Here is a 15,457-nt window from a genome sequence, read left to right as displayed (position 1 = left end):
CGTCCCAAACTCGCCCGTAACCCGCTGCTAGGAGCTGCTCTCTCCCTTCGCCTGCCTTTAAAGTTTCTGCCGCTGTCGAAGTTCCCCAAAGGCTTCGTGCTCTTACTGCACGAGTGTCCCGGTCCACTCGGCGTGGGTGTGCAACGCGGAACGGCGAAGCTGCAGAAGTTCAAACGCTGCTAGAGTGCAGCGGTCAGGTTGAATGCCTTTGGCTGTTGTTCCCCCCCGCCCCCTAGTTAACGATTGATGTTTTTGGTCACTTGCTGGTGATGAACGATTGATGTAATCATTGATAGTCACGGTTAATAAAGAAGCATTTTAGTTATTGGACTAAAACATTTTTCTGTGGAGATGCAGAAGTGCAACTACTGAGCAATTCTTTTCATTTTTAAATATAGCTAGGATTTCTTAGTGATATTTTGAGTTTCCTCCCTCGCTCCCGTTATTCCCAATCTGCAAAGATCTAGCATCCAATTAAAAAGTGTTACAATACACTTTCTTTGAGAGTACAGTTCAGATTGGTAGAGACGTGACAGAATTCAAGCCTCAGTAGTTCTGTAGCCTCATCTTGACTTTTGTGGTTGTAAACACTTGAAATTCAAAGTGTAAATTGAGCATTTTGCAAATAAGAGGTCAACGGGCAATTTTTCAAGGGCAGCATTGACACAGGTAGTATTTTGTTCTCAAGCTGTGTGCCAGCACAAATTTTTTGGCTTTTCAGCAAGGCAGATTGTGAAACTGATCTACTGACTCCTTGATTATTTTTCATCTAGCTTTGTCCCTGGTCTGGTTCATCCTTTGGTTATGGAAATGTTTGTTTGGTTAGGTAGGCAAGGCCAATTTAATTATAGAAGCCCTGGAGGAGAATGCAGTTTTTCATGCAGCCTGAGAAGTTGAAGTAGCTGTTCTTAGAAACTTGATCGGTTTTGGTTGATACATAATTGTATAAGCACTTCCAGACTGGGAGGGGGACCTACACCAAAAAAAGCCCAAAGTACCCCCCCCCCAACCCAACTCAAGAGAAAAACCACACTTGACAAAAAAATCCAGCATCTAATGAGCTTTTGGATTTTAGTTGCACAAACAAGCTGACAGCCTTTTCCTTCAGTACGTGAAATTGGTAATTAAGAGGCACTACCTTGTAGAAATTTCTCCAAGAAAGTCTTCATTTCAGTCTTCAGGACAATGTTGCTAATTCAGCAGCATATCAAAAGAATTCAGTTTGTCTGTAAGCAGTTAAATAGTTGTTTCTTGGACAATTGTGGGAAGTCTGATGCACTCTGGTACACGCAGGTCAGAATTGAGACTCACACTAAACAGCTTTCAATGTAATATGGCTGCTTTTGAAGCTGAAATTTCTGGCTCGTGTTCTGAGATAATAAATGAATGAGATTAGGTAACTATTTTCAACAAAGTATCTAAATGAAACTACACTCCTAAGGAAAGCTCTTGGATATTGTCACGTTCATTGTGTTGGCGATTTTTGTGATGGAACCCTTGGATTAAAATATTTCATAGGACACTTTTTTACCTTTTGTTTGAATGCTTTTGATACCCGCTTAATTTATCAAGTGATGTGCTAATTCTTTCGAGACTGTGAGACACTCTGAGGCATTTACATGTGACAGATGAGGAGGAAATTGGAGCTAGCCTCTTGCTGGTGCTTTCCAGAGTACGGTAAACATTTCTCAGCAAAATGGGGATTACATTAGCTGTTTCAATAGCGTTATTGGTCAAACTCAGTTTTACTTCTTGCAGTTCCTTGCAAGAGTAGAAAAGCTTAAAATATTTCAAGTATTAAATATAGGCTACTAAAATAAGTCCAGTAGTACTAAAGAGGATGTACTGCTAAAGCATCACCTCACTCCTGCTCTTCCCAAGTAGTAAATAAGTAAAAGTGTCAGTTTACTAGGGAGTGAAGAACTGGGAACAGAAGCTGACTTCACCAGTCCCGTTTCTTAATTCAACAAGCAATCTTTCCAGCCACTGCATTAACCTATGGAAATATTTTCTTATTGATTATGAAGTTGAAAACTTTACAGTGCTTCAGTGCTAAAGACACCCTGGATGCTGTCATGCCTAATAAGTGAAAACATGCTGCTGCTTTTCACTTCATGACCATACTTAAAGGGTGTATTTCCTCTGTCCAGCTGTTGTCTCTTCATAAAGCTTGTAGATGTTTAGTGAAACTTGTTTGGTTTCTGGGAACCATCAGCTTCTGTGAACACTTGATTGAAGTTAGATAATGAGTGGAGTGGGGGTGGTGAGGCTGAAAAGGAGTGGAGGCATTGCATAGTGTGACCATATTAACTTGGTTTCCTAAGGGCAAGGCTTAAAAAAGATTTGAAATACAGATGAAGTGCTGGAGGAGGAAAGGATTGTGCACTTTGACACCTTGTCCTAGGGGTTACTGAAGATGAAAATTCCAGCAACTGCTTTTTTTTAATATATTTTTTAAATGGTAAATCTCAGGAAAACTTTAACTTGAATATATTTCTCTGAATTTTCTTTGATTATCAAAGTATAACCTCTAGGAGAGGAAATCCAGATACTGCACTCCAAAAGCTGAGGTGTCTGAAAGCTCTTGGCATGAAAGACTGTTCTCGAGACCAGAAACTTGTATATAATCTTTTTCATTCAAAGGCTGTTGGACCTGTATTACAGAAAATTTAGGAAACCTTTTCATAGTTTCAGGTCCTACATCATTTAAGGGAAAATAGCTACTAGAAACGCATGTGTAGTCACAGCAGGATCTTGCGGCTATATCTGTATTACAGGTAATTACATACGTGAATAGTATTAAATGTCAATTAATGGATGAAATATGTTGGTAATGCTTGATAGTATTTCTCCACAGTTTAATAAAGCAATCTCTCTAGTCAGGCTTTGACATCAGTCTAATGAGCTAAATGCGAGTAGCTTGGGCCTATAAAAATAAGAATGAAATGATCCGTGTCCTGATCCGCTTCCCACTGTGGTGAGAGTCCTCCCTATGGCTTTTGTGGGAACTTGGTTGGATTCCGTCAGCTAGGCAGAAAAGCTAACAAGAACAGGAACATCTCTACCTGAGAGAAATTCCTTATTCTGGAAACTATGGTATGTATTTAATATTCAGCTAATACAGGCTTTGTTTAGGTTACTTCAGTTGTTGTTGGTGTCATAATTTAGTGAAAATATTAATGGCTAATGAAAATGGGTTTTTCATAAGGTGTGAACTTGTGCTTTCTTAGCACTGTTTCTAAACAGAATGGACAGCTCCCACAAAATGCGTTTTGTCATGCTGATCAAATGAAGTGCAGAAAAACAAATATTGTTTTACTCTGTCAGAATGAAAAATGTTCTCTCCACTATGTGGCAATAAGTTACATTCATCCAGTATGGTGATATTTTGGAGGAGTAGCATAATACCTTCCATGTTTAAGGTAATTAATAGCTTAAAACAAAAGGTGCCAGTACTAGCACGTTTTGAAGCCTGTCAGTGTGCCATGTGAATTTTCATTTTGGAACCTTGCAGTCTAAGGATCAAAACCAGTGTTATCACTTCCTTAAGCCCTGATGAAGCTTGCAGGAAGATTTGAAGATGCTTTGAGTAATAGCACTTCTTAGCACTCTTGTAAGCAAGACGCTGCAAGCTGTAATTGTTTTGTAAGTGGGGAAATGGGCACCCAGCTACCTGGCATTTCTTTTGCAGTTCATCTAAAACCCTAATGATGGTTTTCAAAAATACACTCTCATAGAGATCTACTCTCCTAGGCTCCTACAGTTTTACATGAGTACGGAATTCCTGTCCCGTAACTTAAATAGGTGACGGAAATAATTTGGAGGACTCTTCAGACTACAAGTAAGTGCCCTTAAGACAAACAAGCGTTAGTTTGTCTGTCTTGCACAATAAAGCTGAGGTTCTCTGGGTCTTCCTGGCTCTGTTGCTGCCCCTTTCTGCTTCTTGTTCCCTGTAGTGCAGAAAGCAAAACTTGAATTTATGAGACTGCCACTGGTGGAGACCTTTGCTAACCTCCCCAAAAGTTAAATTGGACCCTAGATTTGACTCTCCCAGTATGGGAAGGGGGAGGAGGCAGGAATTGTGAATTAGGATAGATATACTTTAAGAGTCTTGAACCATGATACCAAGAAAGTTGCATGACTGTAGTAAGGGGGAGAAGAGGTGATAGGTGTTCAGGATGAAGTAATCGCAGACTTCTGACCCAGATGAGAGCAGTGAGTTTAACTGCTCATTTGCTTTATCTAAAACTTCCTAATGTGCTGCTGTTAGGAATTAGTCTATGCTATGTACTAGTGCTGGCTTTGTACAGACTTCTGTTATGCATGTAACTTAGATATGTATGTTATTATATTGGGAATGTCCTCGGAATGAGCTAAACTAACCTAACTTATCAGCAAAAGCTTTTCGTTTCCCTTGAACCACAGTTTTACCTGCAAAAACACTTCAGTTATTTGTATCGGCAGGATTTTGGTTTAGGAGTCATTTTCTGTATAGTCTTGTGGGCTTCCAGTTCCAGGGTCTATCCAGAGGCTCTTCATTAAAGTAGAAATTCTGGTAGCAAGCTTTGTTTACTATGCAGAAGTGTGGACAAAGGCCCTGTATAAACAAACTTTGAGAAACTCATTGAAATGTGGAAACTGCTCAGCTTTTGATAGAAAAGTCACTTGCCCTTTGTGAGATGTTACAGTTGCTCCCTTTCATTAGGGGAGGCGAGGTCTTTTCATTAATGGCTAGTATTATGTTGCAAGTTTGCATCTAAGCAGAGGTGCCATCTAAAAGAAAAGTGCTTAGCTTTGAGGTACTTTTATGTATACGTAGTAGGTTACTACTCACATCTGCTAGATGGCTTAAGTTAGGACCTCTGTATGTGATTCTCTCTAACCTTAGTCTTGCTGATGGGAGGAAAAAATACTATCAGTTGTCAAGCTGTGGTAGCAGAGGTCAGGGTGAGTTCATCCCCTTCAGCTGATGTGTGATAGCCACTGAGAGGATTGGTCACGGTCACTGTGGTGATGTAGACAGAGGGATCAGTTACTAATTAGCCCAAAAAACTAATCGTACAGAGAAAAGCTGGAGTGCCTCAGTGAAGTTGCCCATATAGCTAAATGGTTGCTTTGTAGTGGCACAAGGGAGGGATTTGGGAACAAATTAGTGTATGATCATTCTGTAGTCAGCAGCCTGCAGGTAGTTTGTTAAAGTACTCTGTGAAATAGTTTTAATGCAGATGCAGTTATACTGGTAGGTATCCACTTGTTTGGCTGGTTGGTGAATTTTTGGGGGGAACTAGTGTAAACCATGTGATCTGGACAACTTGCTGGAGTAACTAGCATTTTATCTACTTGTATGAGTAGGGTCTGGGTTCATTGCAGTACATGAGTATGAGTGTACGTGCTACTTAAACTACCCATAAAGCACTAGTAGCATAACTTTGGTGCCTTTTGCTACTTGTTGATGTTTTGTTTGTTAAGCATGTTCTCCAAGGAGTTTTCCTGCCCCTTCTGCTGAAGGTGCTGTGTATATTTTTCTGTTTTGGGGAGCACAATTCTTTAGCGTGGTATTAAAAAACAAGACAAACCCCCAAAACCCCATGTTGTTGAAGGAATTCTTTGAAGACTTAGTTGTGGCAATATCTGGGAGAGTCTGTTAGACCCAAGTTCAGCTTCTTAAATGTACTATACATTTCAAGGCACTGAACTTAAGTGATCCCTCAACTTTTGCCCAGTCCTTTCCCTGAATACTTATCAGAATGCATTCAAGAGCAGGATTTTGGTGAGTATGCCATATTTGTATGTCTGCTTGCATAATCTTTACTCTGCATGCACTCTTTTAACCTTTTTTGGCTCAGCTGCTGTGCCTAATCTCGCTATCAATTGCTTACTCTTGCTTTTGCTTAGTCATGGTAGGGATCCCTTACCCTTCTAGCTGTGGTATTTTGGCTCTTTAAGAAGAGTGTTGGGTTGTTTTGTTTTTTCTAAAAAAAAAAAGCTTTCTTAATTTATTAAAATAAATGTCTGCCTTTAATGCAAAGATTCAAGTTTTGGAGTTTTGGTACTGCTGGAAACTGGTAGTAACAGTGTCTTCCTGGTCTATATGAACAAGTCTTATTTTTGTTGGAAGAGAAGGTTTGATAGAGGGTTAGTACGGTGGATTTGAAGTAAAAGCTAACCTGAATTGCCTAGACTAGCAGAAATTTTATGCCATTTCTTTAATCTACTGTCTAAGCATAGCCTTCCTGTTCAGCTATATTCCAGGCAAGATGACCCTAAATAGTGGAAATTGTGCCTGTTTTCATCATTTTAGATCCTGTAGTCAGAAGCATTAAAAACGGAGTTGAGGCTCCAAAGCTTTATTTCTTCTGTCACTGGTAAAGTGTTAGAACTTATTTCATGGTTGCCTTAATCCAAGGCAGTAGTACTAAAGTGTGTTATCTTGCTTACCTAATCATTCCCGGTGTTTATGTAGTAGTTTCCTACTTAGAAGTTGAGTGGTGAATTTTTATGGCGTGTTACTTATCTGTTATATGAATGACTAACCTGAAGCTGAGAAAAATCACTGAACTGGGAGATGTGATGTATCTTGCAGTATGTACAGACAGAGTTATTTGATGGATGGAGATGTGGAACTGCATGCAGTCCCAAAAGGGTGTCCTGGGGAAGAATAAAAGTCAATGGAGAGCAGGGATTTAGGTTAAAGAAATGGTGATGAGATATTAGGAGAATACCTGGGAGAATGACTTCTCTACATCTCAATGGTTTTATCAGCAATGTGGTTTTGGGATTCCATAGTCTGCTAAAACTAAATTGCTGTTCTAGTGTCTTATATGAGCTTTCAGTTGTGCTTAAGCAGTTCCAAAGTAGCTGGCTTACTACATAATCATACAATAATTTCTTTTGGAAAGGACCCTTGAAGATTATCTGGTCCAACCCCCGGCTCAAATTAGGATTAACTTGAAGGTCGGGTTCCTTAGTGCCTTGTCTAGGCAACCTCAAAGGATGGAGATTCTGAACGCTCCCTTGCCAGCTTGCTTCAGTACTTGATTGCTGTTCTTGTGAATAGCTTTCTGTTACACCTACCTGGAATGTTCTTGCTACAACTTACACCTTTTGGCTTTTATCCTTTTGCTGTAAAGGATGCTTTATCCAAAGCGTTGTTTGGATAAAAATATACATTTCCTGCAGAAGTGAGAACATAGAATGTAACTTTAGATAATAGTTGGGCCGTTAAAAGACTGATTCCCATAATGTTCTAAATTCTTTAGTTGCTAGGGGTAATGCCTCTTACTGCTTCATCGCTGATGGAGTAGAAACTTAGCTTCCTTGGTTTTTGCTTCAGAGAGTACCTAAAGCTCTCCAGTTATTCAGAGAGGATTATGTTTGCTCTGAGAAGTCTAGCAGCTGATTTTTGCAAGAACTTTTTTTTTATTTTTAGAAATGTAGAATTTTCATTTTTAGAATGTGGAATGGTTTTCAGTAACAAATTCAAACTGCTTAAAAATTGCAGCACCCAGGTGGTGAAGAGGTCCTCAGGGAGCAAGCTGGAGGAGATGCTACTGAGAACTTTGAAGACGTTGGCCATTCCACAGATGCAAGGACACTGTCAGAAACCTTTATTGTTGGGGAACTTCATCCGGTGAGTATGTGAGAGTACCAGTACTTGCTGTTTACTGTAGTGTCTTTGCATCTAGTTATTACTCTCGTAATTTACTTCAAAATAGAGGAGAGCTGCTAGTTTGGTTGGATGCCAGCCCTGCAGCTGTTTGTGGATGGACCTGGACTGGAGATAGGTTTCCCCAGTGTGAAGGGAATTTGATTAGTGTAGCATAAGGATGGTCACATCTAAAAGTTTGCTGCTTTGAAATATTTTACAGCTTAGTTCTTGAATAAACTGAATATGGAATCATGCCATTTCTGGTGTACCCTGTGAGCTTTATAATGGGACTCTATAACGCCTGAGGTTGATATGTCAGAATGTCTAGACCTTTTCATATGTCAATATATGGAGTGATTACTAACAGCTGCTTTCATTCTTTCATCATTGTAAATATATATGCCAGGCTTCCATCTGGATCTAAAAGTACAATCCTGGCTCTTTATATGTATGTTTAGAAAAAGGCTACTGTAAGCATCTTACTTCTAGTTTGATGCCCTGTCTTCCCCCTCTCTGGCTCCCCCCTGTTTTGTGCTGTATCCGTGTTTCCTACTTGTAGTTGTCAGGGTTGTTTGTGATCAGTTCCCACTGGATCATCTGTCACTTCCTCTTTTCTATACTGTCCTTACCATTTCCTGTACTTTTAACAAGCACCTTTCTGCTGCCTCAAGCTTTGAAGGCTTTATTTCTAGCTACAGAGCTGCTGCCTTGGCTTTCTTCAGATAAGCCTTTTTTAAGCTCTCCTGCATCTTAGTAGTTGAAAACCTCTTGTTAGAGACTTAGGGTGCTAGTGTGCCCATCTGCTCTACTCTACTGCCCATCCCAGCCTCTTCTATCTGTTTTGTGTATGTTTTGTCTTGCATTTGGGGTAACTAACACTGTCTTGAGTAGCATATTTGACAGGAAGATTCCTGATCTTGTATCTGTCTTGGGTCCTCTCTTGGTAGATATTAATAGTGTAGCTTCTCCTAATATGAAATAATTCAGCTCTGATGCACATTTGTAACCTTGCAGGCTTGTCATCTATTTCAGATGGCAGTTGATGCCAGTGAAGTTGTTCTTAACCTGGCTGCCAGTCCAGTTCTTCCTTATCTGACAAGTGCCCGTTTTCATTTGGCATGAAACAAACAGCTTCATAGGTTAATGTACAAATACAGCACCATCAAGATTATATACTGTTGGGCTTTTTTTATAATGAATGTGACTATTTCAAATAAAACTTCATGAGTTTATGAAAGATCCATAGAATTTGGGATCTTTGTGCTGGATGTTGGACCAAAGCTAGTTAGATGACTTTGCCCGATAATATGAGTAGGCTAGGTTGAAGTAAACTAATATGATTGTAATCAGTTTATAAGCTAAGGTTATGTGTACTGTTTAGAGACAAAGAAACTGCAAAAGCGTGGGCACAAGAAATAACGAAATATGTTGGAGACTCAGGTTTCACTTCTTCATTGTATACTGGGAAGTAGTATTTTAAGGAAGTGACCTTGTTTATGGTAGCTCAAAATCATACACTGACATCTGCTCTTTTGCAAGTCTGTTTCCTAAGTAAAAATAGGTACACATTAACAGAATAGAATTGCAAACAGAGTTTAGTGATAAATGTTATTTGAATGCTTTGGGATTTTGTCTAAATGTTTGGCTTTTCTTTTTTCCCCGCTTGTTTTCTTGCAGGATGATAGAGGGAAGCTTCAGAAACCAACAGTAAGTGTGTTTCTTGAAATGCCACATTGTTTCTTTTAGGCATTAGGAATGGTGTCTCTCTGTAAATGGTATACCCCCAGAGGCAAAAATAATTCAGCTTGATTTAAATGTAGTGTTTCAGGTCATAAATCTCTTAAACCTGTTGATCTGGCTTCAACTTATTCTTCCTGTTAGCTGTTCTTTTCTTTAATTTGTGTGGTTTTGAACCAAGAGGTTACTAAGTGTGATGGCATTACACTATACCAAAAAGGTGAGTACAGAATCAGTCAATGGTTTTCTAGTATTCAGTTTAAGAAAAAAATCAGTTTATAGACAGAATGAATTAAACTAATACGTGTTTGTGGGGAAAAGATGTGGTGTTTAACAATATATTGGTAACACTACTAGATCTAAAATATAGAGGCATTTGATTGCTGTATTATAGATCAGTTAATTTGCAATTGTGAACCCTTTTCAAGGTGAAAATACTTTTTGCTTCCTGACTGTTTCAGTAGATTTTGAGTGCCCTGTCAATGCAGTATTGCACCTATTTTCCAATTTTTTTTTTCTATCTTTGATAGAATAAAGTTGTATTGGCACTTAACTATCAAACTCATAAAATTCAGATGCCCCTTAAAGGAGCAAGTGTATCAGGGATTAATTTGTACAGTTACTGCTGCTGTGTGTATAGAGGATGTTTGCTCAGAGCTGGCTTAACAGTACAGCAGTGCACTTAGGAAATAGCTGAAGATTATTTTTAAATGAGGTGTAGTAGGAATAGGATCTTACTCTTGCTGTTTGAGAGATTGTTTCTTAAAAGTAATCACTTTTGTAAGATCTTCCAATAATATGAATAAGTTAAAGGAAAGAAAGTAAAAAAAAAAATATGTGTATATATACACTGAAATGTTTGCTATAGCAATTATTCATTTTATTATTAAGGACTGGAACTAGTATACTAATAAAAATAAGAAATGGAGTTGTTACTGGAATTCAGAGCTTCTTCCCACCAAGAATAACATCCGCTATTCAGATTTCTATTGAAATTCAGGGCAATTTACACTTAAGCTGTAAAAGCAGCAACCATAAATGCAACTGAGAAACAGACTGCCCAGTGCAAGGTGTAGTAATACAATCCTTTGATTAAGCTCAGAGGAACTTAAACTGTAGTACTTGGCACGCTTTGGCCAAACTAATATTCTCAGTTGGGAGTTAAGATGCATCCAAAAGACTTTCTACTGCACTCTTATTTGACTTACTCCCTTGTTTTAGTGCTGGTCATAGTTATCTACATTACACGTGAGTTTTTCCATCCATTCCATAAGGAAGCCGGAGTGCTTCCCTCCAGCAGGACGTGTGGGTGTAGCTGATAAGACAGTTTCACTTTGCATTGTGCTCTGGGTGTGTAACGTGACAGGTTAGGCCCTGTGTGCCCTGGCTCTCTAGGAGCCGTCAGAAGGCCCTGTGCTTTCAAGTGTCCTTCTCGTCCTCCCACTGTATTTAAAGTACCCTCAGTGTACGTGTCCAGTGCCATACTGTTTAAAAACAGGTTTTTGATGAGGTGGGCCACGTTGCTCTTACTGTCTTGGTGTGGGGGGCAGCCATGCCCTGGCCCTGGAGGTGGCAAGTCTGTTGTAGGTGGTGTTAGTCTCGATAGTGTGGGCACAAGCTGTTCCATACTGTTTGGGTTTGGGATTAGTTTCTCATGGAGGTGTTCACAAAACCAATATAGGTGTAATCACTGAGTCTTATTCTTTTAAACATGGTATTTGTCACGTGTAAACCTATGATGATTTGGGTGCTTGAAAAAGTAGCCTTTTTGAATCTGTGAGAGGATGTTAGGAATCTTCCGCTCTTTAAATGAGTTGCAAATATTCTGATACTGAAGCAATTCACTTTTCAGTGATGGATCTTGTACCACTAAATTTTAAGTACAGTTTTAACGCTTGGATCTTCTAAATGCACTTAGGGCCATGTGCAATTAGTAGTATTCAAATTAATAAGTTTTCATATAAATTGTGCACATGTACCCAACTGGGATTTGATCTTGCAGTGCTTCTTTTTCTGTGGAAACTGAACAAGAAGTCCAGATCAATATCAGATACAACTGTAATAATTTGACTGATTCTTATGCAATCTAAAACACCACACTAAAAAAATGAGTTTAATAAGCCTTGCGGATGTAAATTAGTATCTTTCTTCATGTAGGTTCCATATAAGAAATATTTGTATTAATTCAGGGTATTTTCAATTAGATTTTAGGCAAGTATAAGGGATCTTTGTCTTTTAGGTGACTAAAACTTGCCACATGTAACCTGAGGTTGAAGTTTCCATGAAGTTCATGGAAAACTTGCAGCAAAATTCCTTGTGATGATTTTTTTTTTTAATAACTTTTAATGCAATGTTGACTACAGAAACTGCTGCTAGCTAGCTTCTAATACAACAGTGTTATAGGAATTCTGAGAAAATGCTTTTCAAACGCGATGCACTGAGTTGTTTTTAAATTAGTCCCACTTAATGGGTTTTGATAAGTTGAGGTGTAAGTTAAGATGGGGAGGGATGTCTGCCTGATGTAAATATCTCTTTATGCTTTGCTTTCCAGGAAACTCTTATTACCACTGTTCAGTCCAACTCCAGGTATGGTATGACACCTAAGTTCCTCATGATTATATTTCTGAAGCTTAGAAAGCTGAATAGCTTCTATCTGCTGGAAGCTTAGCTGTCAGAGGATGGTGCATGAAAGTTTCTGTTCTACGTAAAGTCCAAGTTGGCATCTGCATACCACTTTACAAGCACGTTAGCTTACTGTCTAGATTTTTTTTTTCCTCACATTGATATGTATCAGTCTCTACCAAATGGTTTGTTGCACAAGCCTTCATTTCTGGAGGCTATCAGGTGAATAGAAGACACTGGTGCCATTGCTGACTTTTTTTTTACTGACATGGACACTTCACTTCTAAAATTTGCTACAACTGTTGCATCTAAGGGAGATAAGAGGATGGTGTCTATAAGAAGGAAAATCTGTCGGAATTGGTGGGGGGGGGAACCACTTTGGAACACCACTGAATCAAACTTTATAAAGTTATATCCTGCTGACAACTGCGTACTGCTGAAACCTCAGAGGATTGTTCCATGTCCCTCTGAGTGGGGAGCTGGGGTGCTTGAAAGTGTCATGTGATGCTGCTACTTAAATGGCTTTTGAATAAATAATATTCTGGGCAGCACACCATGACTTTAAACATGTCTAGAGTCTTACTATTCTCTAGTAAGCAAACTTCTTGTAAGCTCTAGTACAAAGACTTAACAGTGCAAGCTTTTTTACTTGGCTAGAGTATTACTGGCCAGCCCAGGTGTTCTGTTGCCCTAACTTTGAAGTATTTGTTGGGATGGGGAGGAAGGACTTCTTTAAGCAATGACTTTTTTTTTTCTTTTTTTTTTTTTTGAACTTGCTGGTTGTCACTTCCTAAACTGCTGTTTCAAAAACTTCTTTCTAGTTTGTGGTCCAACTGGGTGATCCCAGCAATAGTAGCAATCATCGTGGCCCTGATGTATCGTTCCTACATGTCAGAGTAAGCGCCTTACTGAGAACTAATGCAAGAAGAGACTGATCTGGGAGAGAATATAAGCAATCCTAACTCGATATGTTTCCAGAGACAAGCCTGATGTCTGAAGAAAAATTCAACTTTTTCAGAAAACTGAACAATTCTTTTCTGCTGTGCACTTTTCTTAATGTTGCCTTCTTACTTGCTGTTCTGAAGTGATAAAAAGGCAGCATTTCTCTTTTTGTATAACAATTTTATTCTCTAATGAATTATTTGATAACTGTATTGGTTTCTGTGTTAGAATATTGTTTTGCATGTAACACTGATTCTGGTTATTTCTCTTTAATCTGTAATGGGGTCCATAGGACTCTCTCTACATATAAATTTTACAGCTTTAAATGACTACCAAAACTGTGTACATGTGTTTGTCCATGTACATAACTTCACTTAACTTAAGAAAACATGTTGTCTTCTTAAATGTAGTATGTTTGAATGAAATGCTAATTAAATGTAATGAAAAAAGCCGAGTGGAGTAGTAGATATAGGTGCCTGTAAGCAGTTGGGCCCTACCAATCAGGCTATAAAGCTGATTATTTTTTTTTTTTTCCTCTTGACATCTGCTCTTATAGTTGTAGATATTCCTACTAGCAAACTGTTCTGTTTGGCTCCCACTGAAACTCAGGCAAAATATGAAACTGTGTTTGGCCCAACTAGGTCTGTCTCAGTTTTGTGAAAAGTAGCTCTTTTTTGCAAAAAGGGCAGAAAAAATGCTATGTAACTTCACTACAGGTAATGTAACTGCTACTAAATAATACTGTTCCTGCCAAGCACTCAGGTGACTCTAGAATTTGTTCTGGAACTTTTAGACTTTTATAAAATCTTTTAACTTTGTCCTGTACATTGTGAGGGGAAAAGCTGATACATGGAATCTGTTTCTGACTGTTCTGTGATGTGCTCCTTGGTGCTTTACTACAAAGAGATGACTATTTTCACTGCTAAATACAAGACAACTGAAAGTTTGCATTTTGTGGTGAACTCTTTTAGTCATATGTAAATGATCATGAATAAAAGTTTAATTGCTTAGTTTTGCTGGCTCAAATACATTCATTTCAAACTTTTTTGAAGGCCTTGAAAGGGATGCTCTTGCATATTGGGACACTTCTCTGAAGCACCTGTTTGGTGCATTCTGAAAGTCAAGATACTTCCCTGATGCAGGGAAGTCACATATAAAAAGTGGGAAAAGTGTACTATGGAGCAGTTAGCATATATATTTGTGTTTTCATCAGCATAACCTCAACACCAACTAATGACTTAACAGTGGTTTGGCCCTGCAAGCTCTGCCTCCCTGACATACATCAGGACTTCAGACACTATTCCAAGGGCTGCCTCTTGGCAGCACCAGGGGAGATGCATGTAGTTTAGGCCCTGTGTCAAGTCAAATCAAATTGAAAGATAGTACACTGTAAACACCAGCTTTTAAAAAAAGAAAAGGGGGGGGCGGTGGGGAGAGGGGAAGTGCTGTGACTTTAGGAGATTGTCTTGTGCATATGTAGGAATACGTCAATACAGGAATCCTTTAAGAATTCCTTATTGTGGGATTCCTGTTGTGGGAATTCCTTTACTGTTACAGCAATCGGAGATCTTGTACAGCTTCAACAGTGAAAGTGTTTAGGGTCTCTTAGATTTGTATTCATGTGTTCTGTCAGACTTAGTTTACAGATATAGATGTGCACTCAGACTAAATCACATCAACTTCTTTACCTTGGAAATTTTAAGCTGCAGTATAAATGGCAGTGTTTGGGATTGTGTCTAGCACTAACTTATTTTGTCCTGTTCTTGCCCTAGCTTTTCCTCTAAATGTGGTGAAGCAGAGTTTGAAAATTCAGGCTTTATTGACTTTACAGATAACCTTTGAAAAAGATAAGTTAATTCTGAGTTGGCATTTAGACTCGTAAATCAAGTTTGACGTACTGAATTTTCTGTTTGTTTTTAAAATAACATTTAAATGCACATGTCTAGGTGAGGCAAAAAAACCGCAACACAATAACTTTAGAAAGCTTAGCCTTTCATATCTCTTTTTGCGAGAATTCCAGACTGGGCTAATTATGTCCACATCAGCAGACAGGGTAGTGCAATCAAAGTGGATCCATGAGGCAAAACACTTTTTGCGGAAAGCCTTTCTTCCATGCTGTGTATGTTTTGGAAGTTTTACTATAGTACAGCTCTGTTTGGGTCCCATATACTGGATGTTTATTGGGGGCTGGGGCACGTTATGCAATCCCCTGGGGCACCTATGCAAGCTCAGTTCCATCTAAAAGCAGTCCAGCTGGCATGCGCAGGGAATTTCCACAACGTGAACCAAAAGCGCAGGCAATGCTTCAAAAACTGATGGAAGTTAAAGTGCTAATGTAGATGCACACAGCTCCTTCCCTCTAGTTGGTCTGTCCATACTACCTTCTACCAGTGCTGGTGTAAGTTTTTCCTCAGAGGTGGACATGACTCTTTCAGGTTTTTAAATGTAAACTGATAAATTTGTAAACTCAAAAAATAATCGGGCTTACAGTTTTCCTTTTTAATACCC

The 15,457-nt window shown here is 38.9% G+C and overlaps 1 protein-coding gene across 1 annotated transcript; it reads left to right on the top strand.

The window, feature by feature from the left end:
* Positions 1-6,525: 6,525 nt before the first annotated feature.
* LOC103924896 (cytochrome b5) lies at positions 6,526-13,959 on the top strand. Its single transcript, XM_009333503.1, has 5 exons — positions 6,526-6,582; positions 7,502-7,630; positions 9,326-9,355; positions 11,937-11,971; positions 12,829-13,959. Exons 1-5 carry the CDS (start codon positions 6,526-6,528, stop codon positions 12,905-12,907), a joined length of 330 nt encoding a protein of 109 aa, XP_009331778.1. The 3' UTR covers positions 12,908-13,959.
* Positions 13,960-15,457: the final 1,498 nt, after the last annotated feature.

Source organism: Pygoscelis adeliae, unplaced genomic scaffold, assembly GCF_000699105.1.
Source record: "Pygoscelis adeliae isolate BGI_AS28 unplaced genomic scaffold, ASM69910v1 Scaffold140, whole genome shotgun sequence".
In the NCBI taxonomy this organism is placed as follows: domain Eukaryota; kingdom Metazoa; phylum Chordata; class Aves; order Sphenisciformes; family Spheniscidae; genus Pygoscelis; species Pygoscelis adeliae.
This window is presented reverse-complemented; position numbering and strand designations above follow the sequence as displayed.